Genomic DNA, 17,147 nt, shown 5'->3' on the forward strand with positions numbered 1-17,147 from the left:
AGACCCGTATGAGATCTAAAATACATGTTAAAAAGGTATGAAAATGTATGTTGATGAAACAAAAGCTTCATTTTTACAAAGGCTCCAATACCTCTCATAAGGCATTTTGCAAAAAAAAACTTTAAACAACAGATATATTTGTGGCACTTATGAGTTATTTTTATCCTTAAAAAATATATAAAGTGTAAAAAAAATAGTTTTTCCTGGGGTTTACCTTATTACTATCACTAGGGGTTCAATAATCAGTACATACGGTCTTGTTTCCCAAAAGTAAACATTTTGAAAGGGTTCATGTATATTACTGTTCATTCTTCTGCAAAATAAACACAATTCTACAAACTTCTTTTTCTAACATGCTTATGTTACTGTTTTTCATTAATGGAAAAAAAAACAAAAAACAGCTTGAAGTCCTAAATATTATAGAAAATTTATTGCATAAAACAGTTTTCTTTTCTATAACATCACACATCATCCAAAGTATTCCACTTAACCTCTGTAAAACTTAAGTTTAGCTGCTCTAGTCATTTTTAAATCCTGTAAAGCTTTAAAAGCCCGTTCCAATAGCCGGCAACCAGAATCATCAGGCCAGTAAAGATATAATTAACTGTTTAATTACACGACTGACTGACACAATAGTGACGGGTCTTTGATAAAGGCAAGTTCAGTTCTTGCATTGGTGGTCCCTTTTGAAGCTACTTGATGTAATCTAGGTTTTGTTACAAGGTCACAGTTCGGATGTATGCTCTTTAACCTTCCTGCTCCAACAGCTTCTGTTGAGTCAACATTACAATCTCCTCCATCACTTCTGGCTTCAAGATGTCTTTGACCTACAGAGACAGAACAAAACATGTGATTACAGAAATGTTACACTTAGGCTAAATGTTAACAAACCAGCTAAGTCAAGTAAGATGTGCCTTTATTTTCTCATTTGTGAAAGCAGCAAATATATAAAGGATTGAAGCAAAAACATACTAATGCTTTTGAATACCGAGAAATACCATTAGCATAGTCTCATGAGTTATGAAGTCATCTGTTCTCGACCCAAAGTGTGGAATCATCCATGTTGACTTCAATTTTACACCAGCAGGGTCAAAGTTGAGGATTGTAATTAGTTGTTTCTGTAGTTTTCCAATTTCACCACCAGGTGGCATAATACATCCCCAAAAATTAAACTATTTATTGAAGAGTCTTTTCATTGCCATTGCTTTACATTTGCTTTTTACCTGGTGTTGAACTGAAGATTCATAGCAATAGAGAACACTGGTGTCGAACAAAAGGACCTTGTGTGCAGCCAGAGCCAGTAGACAGTTCCTTAACCGTGAAATCACTTCTCGATCTGATAGGCCAACAGGCTGAAAGGACAGAAACAAAAAGCGCAACAAGTACATTAACAACAAATGCAGAAATATTATTTGAAAGCAGCAGATTAAAATGAATTTAAACCAAGGGTCTCCTCTCTTCAGATTATTGATATCTTGATGCATACATTTGATTTCTCAAAGTGATGGATATCTTTTATTCACACTGATTGGTTGGGTAAAATCCAAGTGTGTTTTAATTAATATATTGGCTAATGAAACTATGGAAAACTGCCCTTTGATGTCTGCCTTCCTACCTCTAAGCTGGTGTAGAAGCCTCCAGCTTCCTCCTCCTGAATCTCTGGAGTGGGATACAACCACACAAAGCCATTATTCCCCAGGATAATGGAGGCACCACACGGCAGGTTGTGGAAATGTGTTTTCTGTCTCTTGATCAGAGAGGGAGAAAGCTGTAACAGCACTCCTTGGCCCAACTGGTTGTCAGAGAAAGTAGAAACAGAAAACAAAAATGTTAGATTATGGCAGAAAATAAAGTTGTACTCGCTTATTTTTCAGTGACAAATTTAAAGCTACATTTTTTAATACCAGGATGTAATGGTACAAATCAAGGAGCAGAATCCATTTTGAATACTCTGTGATTTACTGTACTACTACTATACTATAGGCCAAACTTTTAATTAAGAGGTTCTGATGTTTTTAATATTCTCTTGACTTATCTGTTCTGACATCATTCTTTAGTTGTTGCATTTATCCAGAAACTATAAAGCCAGCCATTTAAGATGAAAGATCTAGAAGTAGTCTCCCAACTGCCACTGAAGTTATATATAAAAACATTTTTAAATATTTTAGTATAACTAATTCATGAGTCAATCATTTACTGTTTAAATACTTCGATTTTTTTTCACGAGTTTTCACTTTTGTATCAGCTCCTACGTACATAAATGGCATTGTTAAAAAATATAGTAACGCAGCATTGACTACATCCAAAACTATTTTTTGTGAACAAACTCATCATTGTCAAGTATATCATGGCCTCTTTTTTACATTCCAATCAGTCTGATGGGTCTTTTTCAAATCATGGCTGCTCAGGTGTGTCATGCTTTAGTCAGCAGTTGTCATTGTGTACACTGGCATAACTCACTTTTCCATACTTTAAACTGCGGGTGTGAAGTGATAGGGCTCCATCCGAGTATACAGACTGCACCTCGGCCTAGAAAGAGATAAACACAAAAATCAGAGTTGGTGATAAGAAGATGGCACAGCCAATGAAAGATAATGAAAAAACAAAACAGTGAGTTACACTGATAAGATCGCCCTCTTGAAGGTATTCCCTCATGGTGAGCTCATCTTCTGCTGATCGTCTCCTCTAAAACACAAAATTAAATGTAGCATTTTTAAAAACAAATACAATACACTCTTTAACAAACTTCATATTACAGGCATATTAATACACTGTCACACAGATAACATTGTAATGCAGCCCATTCTTCTTCATGTGAATCAAACATTTAAGCGGCTCACCAGCTCTCCTCCAGGCAGATTAACAGAAGACAACAAGAGGACGGAGTCCAACCGGGAGTTGGTCTCCACCTTCCATCTTTTTTGTTGTACCTACACAAAAAAACACTTATTAGTAAACAAATCAAACTAGATTTAGCTTGTTGAGCCATAAATTCCAAGGTACACTTTAAAAAAAATGTAAGACATCACATACAGGGGAAGATGGGGGGGGGATAGCATTACCTCTGTGATTCTGCCAACCACCACATCTCCAACCTCTCCATTAAACCTGCAAACAAAACCATGCAGCAAAATGATTCTTCTGCTATCATTTGCCTTTTTGACACAAGATGTTTAAGCGCGTACATTTACTCTCTTACCTGGTCTTAAGTGGTCTTACACAGATCAGCTTGTCCACTCTCTGCACCTCTCCAGCAACGGATGCCGTCAGCTTGTCCTCATCTACATAGGTACCATGACCTCTGAAGATAAATATTTTATATCAGTACCTTTGAGTAATATAGACAAAAAGAGTTGACTTTGCTCCCTATCCCTCTTCCTGCATCTTATCCCATCTCTCCCCCCCTATCCCTTTCCAAGCCCGGCGCAGTCTAGGCCTGTGAAGGCTGTTTCGTCATGAGCCGGGGATCCAGCCGAAGATTTCTGCCTTTTAATAAGACAGTTTTTTTCTTACCACTGTAACTTTTGACTGCTTTGCTAAAGTGCTCATGATGGATAGGCCATCTTTGTAATATAACAATAAGTAAGGTCTTTTACCTGCTTTTTGTAACATAACAATAAGTAAGGTCTTTTACCTGCTTTTTGTAAAGTGTCTCGAGATAACACTTGTTGAGTTGACGCTATACAAATAAAAATTGATTGAACTGATCTGATTGATTGACTTACTTATGACAACTACAAAGTTTTAATTCATAAAACAACCACACACAAAAAATAAACAAGGGTGATCATGTTTTGCTTCTTCTTCACAGTACGTTTGTCAATTTATTTTACGCCAGATATTTTTATTCCAGCCTAAAAATGTGGCATGATATACAACTACAATATTTTAAAATAAACCACATAGGTCAGCACGTAAACCAAATCAAAAAATAAACGTGTAAACAGCTAACCAATATTTTTTTTTTTTTGACTAGGATATCTACTAACATGCATGACTTTCAAGATTGGACATAATTTCAAAGCGGGCATAAAAAGCAAGCTGTTAGTAATGTTGTATGAAAAAGTTTTAATGTCCATGAAGCTTCCATGACAACACGGTGTTGATGCAGCCGATCAAACCCCCGGTGAACCAATCTGTACCTACCTCATGAAACCTGTGTCTGAAGTTATAACATCACCGGGGACCACAAGATCTTTCCTTTCAAAAGCAGAATCTAATAAAGACACTGGTGTACGAATAGTTGGTAATCTCATGTCAGCAGCCATGCTTCTTCCTTTTGCTCCTTCTTCTTCTTCTTCTTCTTCTTCTCCCTCCGGTAGCTACCAAACAACTATCCGTGTTACCGCCACCTATCGAGGTATCAGAATGGATGTTTTTGTCTTGTGGTTTCAAGCGTTAGAAGTCAAGCAACTTTCAAGGTTTGAGAAGTAAATATATATTGATTCCTCGCCGCTAGCTTGCAAAAAAAAAAAAAAACTTCTTCATCTGATTCTTATTTTTTCTTTTTCGTCCTCTACCACCCTAAGAGGCTCATTACTGCCATCTGCTGCACGGAAATGAGGATCCCAGATAATGGCACTATATCGTTCTTAAATTCTTATACCTATCGCACATATTATTGAATAGAGTGGATGATAGTATAGAAACAGTGTGTTGACACTTTTGAATTTCCCATTACTCCCCATACTATGTGTGTGAGAAACCCTGCCTTACACAATGAGCTACACTTCATGTCAGAATAAGGTCCTCTTATATAATGTCTGATTGGGAGATGGGTATGGCGAAAAAAATAAATAAAATCAAAGCATTTCAAGACTGTTTCTTTGGTAGGATTGTCATGTCATAGTCCGACACCTTTTAAAATAATTGTTCCACCTCCCTTCAGTCATATTTGGAGTGAGGAATGTTGGCCAAGAAAATTATGTAATGAAAATCTGATGCCTTGCTAGCCATATATTTCTGATACAAAGTGGAACATCCTGCACTACACATAGCTGCCATAACCAGATTTGAAATTTTATTTTATTTTATCATTTTAATATTTTACTATTTTATTATTTTACAATTTTACAATTTTACAATTTTATTATTTTATTACAGAGAGACACAAATACATCAACTAAACAAATCGAATTACACAATTTCAAAACAAAATTAAATATAAACACATATACAGTAACCTATACACGTATTCATACACACACACACTTAGACACATACATACAATAGAAAGACTGAGAATGTTAACCCTCCATCAGCTAAATGAAACAGGCATTGATCTATTAAAATCTGATTGTGAGGTTTTTCCATCTAAGGCTTAAACAGCTGCTTGTAAAATGTTTATTCAGAAATCTGCCATATCTATCACTGTGTCGTTATCCCTTATTGTTCTGTTGTGTTGGTAAACCATTGACTTTTTTTTAATAAGCGCACCTTATTCTTCCAGGAAGGTCGCTCATTATCATGTATTATGTCAGGTAGGACTGCTCATACATATAGTTAAGAGTATTGGAAAATGAACATGCTACAACGACAAAATGTATCAACTCATCAGAACGACAAAAGAAGAAGACACATTGAAATTACGAATTAAATAAAAAATAAAAAATATAAAGACCAGTCCACAGAGCTACAACACAACCTACAGAAGACAGAACAAAAATAATAAAGACTCAGCTAACAGAGAGTAGGCCTTTTATACAAATGCATTTGACAAAAATGTTTTTTTTTACAGATAGTTCTGACTGTAAGAACTCCACATAGTACACAGTTAACTCTAATGTGACAACAGAGCAAACATGTTTTATGTCCATATTCTGTATATTATCTGTAAACTAGTATAGCATGCTCACTGCACTTTAATCTGTATATTATAACCTGAAGAATATACTTATATTTATAGCATTTATTTATTTTTATAGCATCCCATTAATCCAGCCATATATACCCAATAATTCACTTTTTTTTAGTCTACATCTGTACATTTTGTAATTACTGGACATAACACAGATTATTGCACTTTCTGCTTATTTGCACTTCTGGTGAGAGATGTCAAACCTCATTTCGTTACTCTATACTTGTATATGTGTAATGACAATAAAGTTGAATCTCATCTAATGTTTTCCGAAATGCTGCTCGTCTATGTTTTTTTTTTTTTTTTTGTCACCACCAGGTGTCAGCGCCGAGCCACGCAGATTTTAACGCATGCTCATTTCACATAACGGAGCGATGACGTCAGATGTCAACACCACGCAAACGTCTCTGGTGACCAATCAGCTTCCAGTCAGCGAGACTCTGGTAAAGATGGCGACCGTGAGGAGCAGAAGAGTGAAAACTGGACGCTTTACCCCTAAGAAACACCGTTGGTTCCAGACATCGTAAACATTGACGCGGGAGCGAACTTTAATCGACCCCCTTTGTCCGCGACAGTGCGCTATTTGGTGCTGTTTTGTGTGTCGTTGAAGACCTGGCTCCTTTTTCTTTTTCGGGGAAGGGCTGTCGTTGTATTGGATCGCTCATTAGCTTCAAGTTGGAAAGCCAATGCTAGCCGAGAGCTAGCCGTGTTGCTCCATCGGCTGCTGGGATCTCACTGCACGGCATTCATGGATTGATCGCTTCTACCAGTGTAAACGCTGGGCTCCATGTTTCTATTCCAAGTTGTATTAAGAAGATAAAAGCGCAAATGACTCACTTGGATTAAAATACTTTTTTTTTCCTCTTTTTTTTTTTCTTTTTTTGGAGGAATAAGGGGGCGCACACAACCTGGCATTGCGACACTGTTTTGAGTGTCGAGTTTTGCCGTCATGTATTTTCTAACCGGCTGGCCCCGAAGGCTGCTTTGTCTGAGGAGTGAAGAGGAGCCCTTCCACATCCAGCCCAGCTCCCAGAGGTTTTACTTCGCCGTGCTTTCACAGACACAGCTCGGCATCTGGTTTAGTCGGGTGAGTAAAGTCCACAAGCCGCAGCTTCGGTTCAGTCATGTTGCTGAAGTCAGCCGGATAAAAAACAATGCAGTGCTTCATTAAAACCATCACATTATTATCACTGCATCATCAAAAACAACTCCTAACATCTTCTTTTTTTAAATCTAAATCTGCACTAATATTTATTCACAACAATGTGTTTGTAAGAGCTTCACGTTAATGAAAGTTCAAGTAAACACAATGTGTAGTGACGATGTGACGGTGCAGACGTCACGCCTGCTGCAGACATGACAGGTGAAATTGTCACTCATCTTTAAAAAAAAAAGTATATCCGCATACGTGTGCGTCTTACGAAGGCATTACGGTACAATATGTCAGTCCACTTGTATCTGCACAACGACAAAAGGCTTCGACAAAAGGCTTGGTGGCTTCTCTTCATCACAGCTCAAATTGGATTTAAGTCCACCTGATGAGTTACAGTCTTATCAGGCAGAGGAAAGTTTACACTTACCAACAGGAGAAATGAGATCTAGTTGAGCTTCTTGGGGACAACAGGACTCTTGGGGATGTTTTTGTTGTTGTTGTTGTTGTTGTTGTTGTTTACCTCAAACAGCTCAGGTATTTTAAGTTATTTCCTGTGTGGAGTTTCAAATGGTTTTCATGACAAACTCTCACTGACCACATGTTGATGATGTTAGATCTGTCAGGCAGCAGCTCAACATAATTGAAATTGGGTTGTTTTTTTTGGTTTTTTTTAGCTGTCAGAGTGAAATATGGATGTAAACATCACTGCCAGCAAATTATTTGATATATTTCATTTTTCATAGTGACTATAAAATGAGCTCTCTTATCCTCTAATCTAAACGTGTACATTGAAAAGTGTTTCTCCCTTTGTTCAGCCAAAGGGTCGATGTTTTAGTTATTTCATTAAGATAGTCTTCTTATCAAGAGGACCACGTGTAGCCAAGGTTGTTATCAGTAGGATGTAATTCTTGAATGTTATTATGGTAATTACAATAGCAGTTTCAGTTACACAAGAGACTCTTTTTTTGTCTACATTTATTCATTTGCCCACCAGGTATTTCCCCCTATATAGAACATATGCTGTAAATAATGTTGGCCGAATGGCTTGTGAAATGTTCAGTGATTCCTCAGCACTGTTTCCACTGCCAGCTCCAGCAGCTGCTGCAGTAGTAGAAAAATCACATGCAATTCCATTGTAGCCCTGTGCTTTTAGAACTGTGTACTGCTGCATACCGTTGTCCTCATTTGTTTGCAAACTTCAGATTTGGCCACCCTGATAAGGAGAATAGCTATTTGATAACCAGCGGTCGAGGAGATTATTTATGGCAGTCGGTGTTACGCGTAGTTTGTATATTATTGAGCTGGAACAACAATGGATCAGGGTCACTGCTGATTTCCTGAGGCCCCAACAGGATGTGACAACATTTCCCTTCCCTTCCCTTAAGAACTTTGCCTGTCTGTAAACCGTATCAATGCGGCGTTCAGGGAGAACATGGTGTCAGGAATGTTGATCAGAGCAACTTCTTGACATGCATCTTTAACATCTGTTGAGTCCATTGAATAGTTTCTCCTCACCATCTACTCAAACTGTACAGTCTGTGAGCGCAGAGTGTTCAGTTTACACACTTTTCAGAAGTACCGTTTATCCAAAAATAAATTGAAGTGTTTTTCCTTAAGCAAACCGACTGCAGACTGTTTAAACACCATTTAAAAATACTCATATTTGCTTTAACGTATGGTGCTTTTCACACATGCACAAAACCCCCCCATCCACTGCTGTGTGTTTCTCTTCCTAAATCTTCAGCATGCGCCTTTAAGAAATAACGGTTATGGTGTATCTGTCAGTTCCCCTCTTAGTTGTCTTTCTCTTGTTGTTCTCAGCCAGTGATATGTCACAGAGTCTATTCTCTTTAATCCCATCACTCCTCGACCTCAGCCAGTGCACCCTGAGCACAACCAGTTTGTCCGAGGTGCTATCACCTAATCCGTGTCACACAGCAGCTTAGCCATGCAGACTTTCTGTTCTGTCACCCTGCCACAGCTGCACAGGTCCGTGTGGGTTCTGATCAAGGAGTCCAGGAATTGAGGGATGGAATTTGTTCCCTGTGGCTTGTGGACTAATGGCACTATAGTTAGCTCTTTGGGTGACTTAGAAAATGAGCAGTGTTTGTATGAGAACATGTGGTTGCGTATATCTGTTGGTGTAATCCTCTACATCCCCTGGGATTCCTTTAGCTACTCAGACTAACCGCACATACATTTGGTTGAACACTGAAGGTGGTAATGCTGGGGAAATACATGAGCTTGACTCTTGCTGGTCGCTTGTGAACTGTTTCAGTTTTTGCTCAGAGTTATTTTCAATGTTTTTATGTTTTAACTCAGGTCTTAGAGAGTCATCTTTTTCTGTTTCTAGACCTGCCTTTTTCTGATGGTGTGCCCTACACTACACTATGGGCCAGATTTACTAAAGGTTTGCGTGTTTTAAAACGTGTGCAAACATGACACCACCCGCAAAAAAAAAAAGTGCTATCTGATCTACTAACGGCGCGCAGTGAGGATTGCGTCTTTCAAATGAGCAAAACAACACGTATTGACAATTTAGTATGTTTGCCTTAATGAATATGCAATATGGGGCATTTCTGCCCCAGCGTGCAAAATACTGGGAGGAGAAAATGCAAAGAACTGAAGTTAGTACGCATTGCGATTTACCAAGCCTGGCAAAAATTGCGGTGATTGTGACGGTGTCTGTATTTAACACCTTTTGAAAAGAACGTGCTAACCCAGGAGACCAGCGTTACGCTCAACAGGCTGCTGTTATTGAAGTTAGGAGGAGACATAAGCATTATAAAAGAAGACATACAGATCGCGTTATTCCCCAAGCATGTTAATATGTTTGGAATGACAGCAGGAAACACCGTGATTAAACTAGGCTATCTTGTTACCTATTTTTAGCCAACAAAACTGAACATTCACAGCCTCTGCATTCTAAAGAATTTCAACATTGACATTTATTTCTTCCTATTTCCCTCATTTTGCAAACATTAGATTTTAAACTGGGGATTTTCCTTTTTCTCGGGCTGCGCGTCTCTCCCCCGGCTCGTGCGTTCCTCTCCATAGTGTGCGCGTCTCCTCCCTCTACAGCTCGCTACGCTTGGACGGGGGGACCTCACCACTGCTTGTACCCCCATCTTCGATACCTCTTGCCAGAGCATTTATGTCCGATCAGACGCAGCACTGGCCACCTGTCTTGTGCGCAACAATGTGCCGAGTGTTGCACCTGAGCGCCACAGAGGACACAGCTCGCACCTCCTTCGCAATGTATGACAATTCATCTTCAAAAGATGGAGGGAAGAAAAGAGAGGCCCTGTTTAATGCCGAGGTTTTCTTATAAGCCAGAATTTCTTTTTGTAATATTCAGTTTTATCTGCTATAACTTGAAAATACTGTACGTTTAATGCATCTTCCACTGATACCTATTTTGCGCTTGCAGTCATCCTGCTTTCTGTCCAAACTCTCCGTGATGTAAACCAGTAGAACACGCAAAAGCCTAACTTAAATAGTACCGCCTCCACAAGGTTTGCACCTGGTGTCATTCACGCAAATATTCTTAGTAGATCACCCGCAAAAACGCCCACCAACCAAACGTGCAATTTGTTGAAACGACAACGCAATTTAGTGCTCTTTAATTGGGATCTTAGTAAATCCGGCCCAATGTTGTAGACACGTGATGACTTCTCTAATCTGGAATTATATCTTGAAAAGAGCAAAGTTGTTGATAAATGATTTGACAGAATCCACATTATTAAGTGGAAGTGTATTTTTCTCTTTCGAGATTAAGTTTGATTTATTTGTGGTGTAGTGAGTGATTCAACCATATATTTAATAACTGTCAACATGCATTGTGTGGGAATAATTGTCACATTAGGGGAAATATATTTCCCCTAATGTGAAATAGGGTTGATGAGTGTTTCTTATCAAGTGCAATTACCAAGAAGGCCAAGGCAAACTTTGCTGAAGAAAACTGTCGCCACAGCTGCACAGAAACAAATGAATGCTTTTATAGTCCATAAAAACTCTGTATTAAAATGAGATTTTACCAGAGAACCGGTTTGAGAATATTAAAAAATATTTGATTGGCAGTTTATTACCCACTAAAGATGTTTTAATAAAAGATCTATGTTGTTCAATTAAACCGTCATTTTTTCCATATTTTAACAAATATTCTTATTTTGCACAATATTAAAAAAACACACATAAGCCACAGTAATATGAACAAACAAATAGAGACTAAAACAAACAAACCAAAACAACAGCTCAGATCAACAGACCCACACAGGAGGTTACATGAAGCGTTCCAAGTTTCAGATCAAAGGTCGCTTTCCAGATTCAGGAGACACCAAGTTATACTTCAATAATAAAGCTATTTTTCTCCTTCAATTCCCAAATTTAATAAAGTCGGCTATTTCTATTGAGATACGTTATTATTATTATTATTCATTGTACACAGAGAGACCCCCAAAGTGTTGCTCCCAACTGTGAGCTGACGTTATTGCGACTTGTAACGTTTTGAGAGCTTTCATTTTCATTTTCACACTGAGCAATGAATGGTGTGCCAACGGAGGCAGGATTTCATTGCCTTTATTAAGATTTGATGCTACTTTAAGCCCCGTCTCTCATTACTGCGACTGAGAACAAAGTATAATGTTGCACTGATGGAATTACAGGAGATGTGTTCCCTGCCTTTATTACCTGGTGATCCCCAGTCAGTTTACAGTGACCTGGTTTTCTTCTACTGCAAAGATGGTAGACAGAATTAGCTGCTTTACTTTAAAAGACACAAAGCCATTGTGTCATAGATTAAAACTCTCATTCTGTTGTGTGTCTTGTAAGGGGGATTAAGTAAAGGTCACGACAGCAGTAAAAAGCATGTTTATTCACTTCACATAAGCACGTCTTATCAGTCTAATGAGTTGTTTACAGTTTGACACAGTATCAAATATTATTTCCTTTAACACTGCTATCAAGTTTTCATTAACTATGCAGCTTTATTACATGAATTAAACGTACATTATCTGGAGGGGGCTTTCTGCGTGTTGGTTTGCCAGGTGTTGTGGTTTTCTTACTGCATTGCTGCTGCTCCTCTTCAACACCCTTTTTCACCACCTGCTAACATCGCTCAACCAGTCTCATTTAGCCGTAGGTAAACATACTTTTACCTACACTCTTTGTATGTGTTATCATTATAATGGAGTGTAATGAAATGGTGGTGATGATTCTGTGATCAGGACGAATATCTTCCTTGTGATTCAGGAGTGGAGGGACATGAAGGGCAACAGCCTCTGGCAAAGTCTGTCTGTCTGTACTGTGTATGGTGTAAACATTAGCCTGAACATGCTTTTGATTCCTGCACTGAAAGAGATATATATTTTTTTTGGATTAAATGAGCCCCAGAGAGTTAAAAAAAAAACCCAGCAGTTTTGCAAATGTCAAGTATCATAACAATCCCATTTATTTCTCAGCAGAGTCGTATCTGTACTGTGTCATTGCTGAGTGAGTGCGCATGGTGTTTGTGATACATTCTATATTCATGGCTTGGAATTGTCTGATAATGGATCAATATTTAAGCCATGCTGCGTTTTTGTCACAAATTGGATTATAAAACTGAGGTTATAAACCACATTCAAAGACAAACCATATTTTCAGACCTTCATATCATTGTATTGACATGTTTTTTCTAGTAACAGCACAGCAGTGTACTATTGTGGGAGGTGTTTTGTTTGTGTTTTGCTTAATATAGCCCACAGATGTCTGTGACTTTAAAGATGTTTAAAGAGCTCATTTTTCTTTCCCATGTCCCTTTTCTGCACCCACAGCCCAGTGTTTTGATTGTCAGCTATATCGAATCTGCAAAGGCGGCGGCCCAGTTCGGCTCCTACCAGAAGGCAGAATGGAAACCAGACGACTCCATGATAGCTGTGGCAGTAAGTTCATCTCTCCACCATCTGATTTCAGTTTCTCTATTTGATCGACATCTTAAATCTTGCCCTGTTGGGTTAAAAAAAAACATATGGCAACAAAGTTAAGTTATCCTGAAATGTTACAAACAATACATGTTTTTTTCACCTGGTGTTACTACTGATACAATCACTGATGTTTGACCATGTTCAGCTTACTTTGTTATTTTTATCAGACATCTTATTTATTCATTTCTTTCCACATTCATATCGACCCAGCGCCTTTTTTTTTTTCCCAGGTGCAAATGATTATGGATTAAATGTTTGATTAGGTTTACTTTCTTCTTTATTTAACATCGTATTTATTGTTATCAATTTAAAATGATTGAATGCAAAGTTCCCGTTAAAGGTCAGACAATGTTTCAGCAATCTGGCATTGTTCTGTTAAAGAAAACCACAGAAGAAGCTTCCTCTGCACTGTGGTGCATCACAGTAAAAAAAAAAAAAAAAAAAGCATGACAAATGTTAGAAGGAGACAAATGAAAGTGTCCCTGCATTTCTCTGAAAAGCACAATTTGTCCTATTTTAGCTGTTGTGCAGAGCTCAGGATACAAGGCAGGTATTCCCGTGGCAATGAGAGCGGAACTAAAATACACTCCCGGAGCTCTCTGCATCACGGTGCAGCATCACTTTAAATCACACATCACACATCACACAGTGTGCAAAGGTGTAGTCAAGTTTTGAAGTTTTTGGGTCGCTTGCTTGTGTGTATTACTCATCCCAAACGGTTATTTTGACCTGCTGCACATTGCAGAGGAGTAAGAAAAGGTGGATGATACCTTAGGCTACAAACTCTCTCTGACTTGGACGGTCATCTCTTACGGTTTGGATCTCATGGAAGGCTGCATGTAGCTGCAGGCTTAACTCTGCTGGAATGCTGTGGCCACTCACAGAGCGATTGAAGCGCTGCATGTGTTGCTTCAGGCAAATAATGCAGTATTCTGAAGTCTGTTCAAGATAATACCAACAATGAGCTCCTGAGGGCATCAGAAAACTTGCAGCACTAAAAAATGACCCGGTGTTGAGTTGCTTACAAACGATACACATGCTTATAAATACCCACTGAACTTTTGGGAGGCTGCCAATGAAAGGAAGTGATGGAGGGTGTTCTTATCTCGTTGGGTTCCAGAGAAGACAAAGAGGATTATAAGAAGGGGTTTTCTTGAATACTTGAAATTTACACTTGCGCTTATCTCCCAATCTAAAGTTTTGTCTTACGTTGTTATGTGCCGATCACTGCACTTTCTGTCTGTGAGATAATCAACTCAAAGTGAAACAGTGCTTCTCTGTCAAACAGGTTTCTGTTATCTGGTTTATTGGTAACAAATGATGGCCTTTTCAGAAGTTTTCTTTTATCAGTTCTAGCAAATGTAACCAGATAATTTGTTTTGGGTTACAAATTGGTTAATCACTTTCCTCTTGATTTCTCTCAGTTCAGGACTGCTGATGAGCTCGAGACTTGGAGCAGATTTCTGCTGTCTAAATAGACCGCGCTAACTCAGCTTTTAGAGGATTAAAAAAAGGGCCCTATTTTTTGTGTCGTCTTTGTAAATCAGTACAGATTAAAACACACGATCCTGATTATGATGAGGGCAAGATACACAGCCAACATCTTTGCTTTTTTTTCTTCTCTTTAAATAATCATGAACTTCTGTGTTTTCCCCCGTAGGACATTCCTTGCTGTCTTTTGGTTAACTCTCGTGAACAACCCGCCGACCACAAAATTATGCAAATGATCGGCCCACATAGCGTAACAGACATGGTTTTAAAAATTCATGCTCATTACCATGGGCATGTGAAAATGGCTATGTTCTCACCAGCATATTCTGTATTGAAGCCCACACAGGCCTACTGATTTGGATTTCGACAGACCTCCCTCACGCTGTCACGTAACATTCTTGCATTCTTCTTCCTGCAATAAAATGTGTATCATCATTGTTCTTTTTTCTTTTATCGGGAGAATAAAGGCAGAAAATGAGAACACAACATTGTTTTAAGGCATTAATCACAGCTATAATACAGTAGTAATGTTGTACCTTCTCTTCTCAATTCAGGTTCCACTAAACTAAGAGCAAAAATCATTTTAATTTCCCGTCATATAGAACAAACAGTTCCCTTGTTTAGAGTAAGACAGAAGGCTTTGAAGCCCCCAAGGAGCGATTTTCTTGAAGCAGCACAGCGCATCATGTCTGAGTTTATTGAGCTCTTATTTATGTTCAGGATGTAAATCCGCCTCATCGCTCCAGTGTAATGAGCCCTGTCTGTTTTGAATCGATGTCTTCATGTGAGGAAGGATCAGACGCTGCATCTGCTGTGTCCAACTTGTGGAAACAAAGAAACCTGAGCAGTAGAATCAGACTGTTAAATTCATGTAAATATTCATACTGCTTGTGAGGATGAAGATGATTGAGCTGGTCTGTGTTCCTTGTGATCTGATGTTCAATGGAAAATTATTTTAGTAAGGACTATCGACGAGTTTCAGTGTACAGAAGAATCTTAGAAACGGCAACAATCCACTTTTTAGGACCACTTGAAGATACATCCGCCTCTTACAGTATCTCTGATGGTTGTTGTTTCTTGTGGTAGTTAGCTGGGCTCTTGACGGCTGATCTAACGTTTCAAAGGAAGTGTCTGATTGAGTAATCTCGCACAAGGCGAGTGCCCGGGTGAGCAGATGACTCAATCGACTTCCAAAGGCTATGTGACCAGCAACACGTGGGACGACCGCCAAGACCACGAGCAGGAGCAGACGGCATCAAAACAAACCGCACACAGAGATTTGACACATTAGAATCATTAGCTCCTACTGCGGACATTTACCGCTCAGTGTTTGTATATACATGTGTGCTTACTGTGTGCTGTCTATAAGTGAGAAGTTAGAAATGTCATCAACTGCTGCATTTTAACAAAACTAGAACCATTGGATTAGATAAACCAATGCAGCTCCCAGAGCAATCAGATTTGTTGTGAGTTATGAAAAAAACTAGTTCTTTGTTTTCCTCAACAAATAATATCCATCCGGATTTTTAGACCCATCTTGGGACGGGTATTGCAAATAAGCTTAGGCTATACAGAAGTTGCTGTCGTTTTTGGCATCGCTGTATTTGCTTCATCCTTGTCGCTATCTAAAGAATTATGTTGGATATCTATGCAGACATCTTAGTGTTGCACATTAAATACAAATCATGGACAAATTCTGATCCATACTGATACTGAGCACATGCTGCTAATACACTACGTTTACACATTCTTACTGATGGCTGCTCTAGGCTATAACAACATTATTTTCACAGTTTTTGTCCTTCAAACACCTTCAGTCCATTCTGTCTTTATTGTGTGCGCACTGCTGGGAAATAAAGTCAAGGCACACAAAGGCTGGTCGGGACTCCATATGGCACACGTCTGTATGTTTTCCCCTAAACACCGCCTCTTGTCCTTGAAGCCAATGTGCTGAACACACTGCATGGTGTTAAAGGACGACTTTAACTCAGTCATACATTCCCATACATACCATACTTAGCGAATGTTAAAGATTGTTTGAAGCAGAAGGGTCATCTTTTCTACAGAGGAAATACATGTGAACCCTTTGTTAGAAATAGCCTCAAAAGTTTAAACATTTAATTAAAAAGAGGCAAGGAAAATACAGTTTTAAATGTCAATTTGTGCTAACAGAAGATAGTCTGAAGGATTCCAAATAGAGAGACTGTAACATAACTTGTTATCAAATTAAAGGACACCTTCTTGGCTCCTTGCCTTCAGTCTTTGCCCTTTCGCTCTGAGTATTCCCCCTCATCCCTTCCTCGCAGTGCAGCCAAAGTACACATGAACGAATGCCGTGAATGTGTCTGGGAAAACAGTTAAGTCGGGCTCTTTCCCAGCCAGACCCACCCAGCCAAACACAACAGGGAGCAGGTGGAGGAGTTAAAAATACCAGGGCACACTCGTTCTCTCGCTTCCTCAGCTCCACAGGCACAGAGTTTGATCCTGAGATGTGGCTAGTGAGTTGTAATGAAATGTAATGTGTGGCTTTCCCCTGTGTGAGTAGGTGAAATGTGTTGAAACGGTTCTTTTGTGTGGCAAAAATGGGAATTAACTGCCCACTACCACAACTGTAAGTCATTTTCAACAGAAATCCCTCTTAAAGGCCCAAAAACATTTCTGCTTTTATGCTCTCATGATCCTT

General features: G+C 38.9%; 2 protein-coding genes across 2 annotated transcripts in view; one reads left to right on the top strand and one right to left on the bottom strand.

The window, feature by feature from the left end:
- Positions 1 to 408: 408 nt before the first annotated feature.
- exosc2 (exosome component 2) lies at positions 409 to 4,467 on the bottom strand. The gene is made up of 9 exons (XM_020629876.3): positions 4,147 to 4,467; positions 3,200 to 3,301; positions 3,063 to 3,108; positions 2,841 to 2,930; positions 2,620 to 2,685; positions 2,461 to 2,529; positions 1,616 to 1,792; positions 1,224 to 1,352; positions 409 to 827 (listed from the first exon to the last, which is right to left on the bottom strand). Exons 1-9 carry the CDS (start codon positions 4,266 to 4,268, stop codon positions 747 to 749), a joined length of 882 nt encoding a protein of 293 aa, XP_020485532.2. The 5' UTR covers positions 4,269 to 4,467; the 3' UTR covers positions 409 to 746.
- A 1,754-nt stretch (positions 4,468 to 6,221) lies between these two features.
- ric1 (RIC1 homolog, RAB6A GEF complex partner 1) overlaps positions 6,222 to 17,147 on the top strand; it is a 34,059-nt gene continuing 23,133 nt past the window's right edge. Inside the window, exons 1-2 of the mRNA XM_020629782.3 lie at positions 6,222 to 6,944; positions 12,824 to 12,931. Coding sequence (XP_020485438.2) covers positions 6,807 to 6,944; positions 12,824 to 12,931 — 246 coding nt within the window. The 5' untranslated portion in view covers positions 6,222 to 6,806. The remainder of the gene's footprint in view (positions 6,945 to 12,823; positions 12,932 to 17,147) is intronic.

Source organism: Labrus bergylta, chromosome 17 (assembly GCF_963930695.1).
Source record: "Labrus bergylta chromosome 17, fLabBer1.1, whole genome shotgun sequence".
NCBI lineage: Eukaryota > Metazoa > Chordata > Actinopteri > Labriformes > Labridae > Labrus > Labrus bergylta.

What these genes read in the sequence shown, in the direction of transcription:
- exosc2 (XM_020629876.3), bottom strand. Translation starts at nt 4,268, where the DNA reads ATGGCTGCTGACATGAGATTACCAACTATTCGTACACCAGTGTCTTTA. An exon ending in GTAAGACCACTTAAGACCAG is followed by an intron (nt 3,109 to 3,199) that starts GTAAGAGAGTAA and finishes TTTTGTTTGCAG; the next exon opens with GTTTAATGGAGAGGTTGGAG. An exon ending in GCTTCTACACCAGCTTAGAG is followed by an intron (nt 1,353 to 1,615) that starts GTAGGAAGGCAG and finishes CTGTCCTTTCAG; the next exon opens with CCTGTTGGCCTATCAGATCG.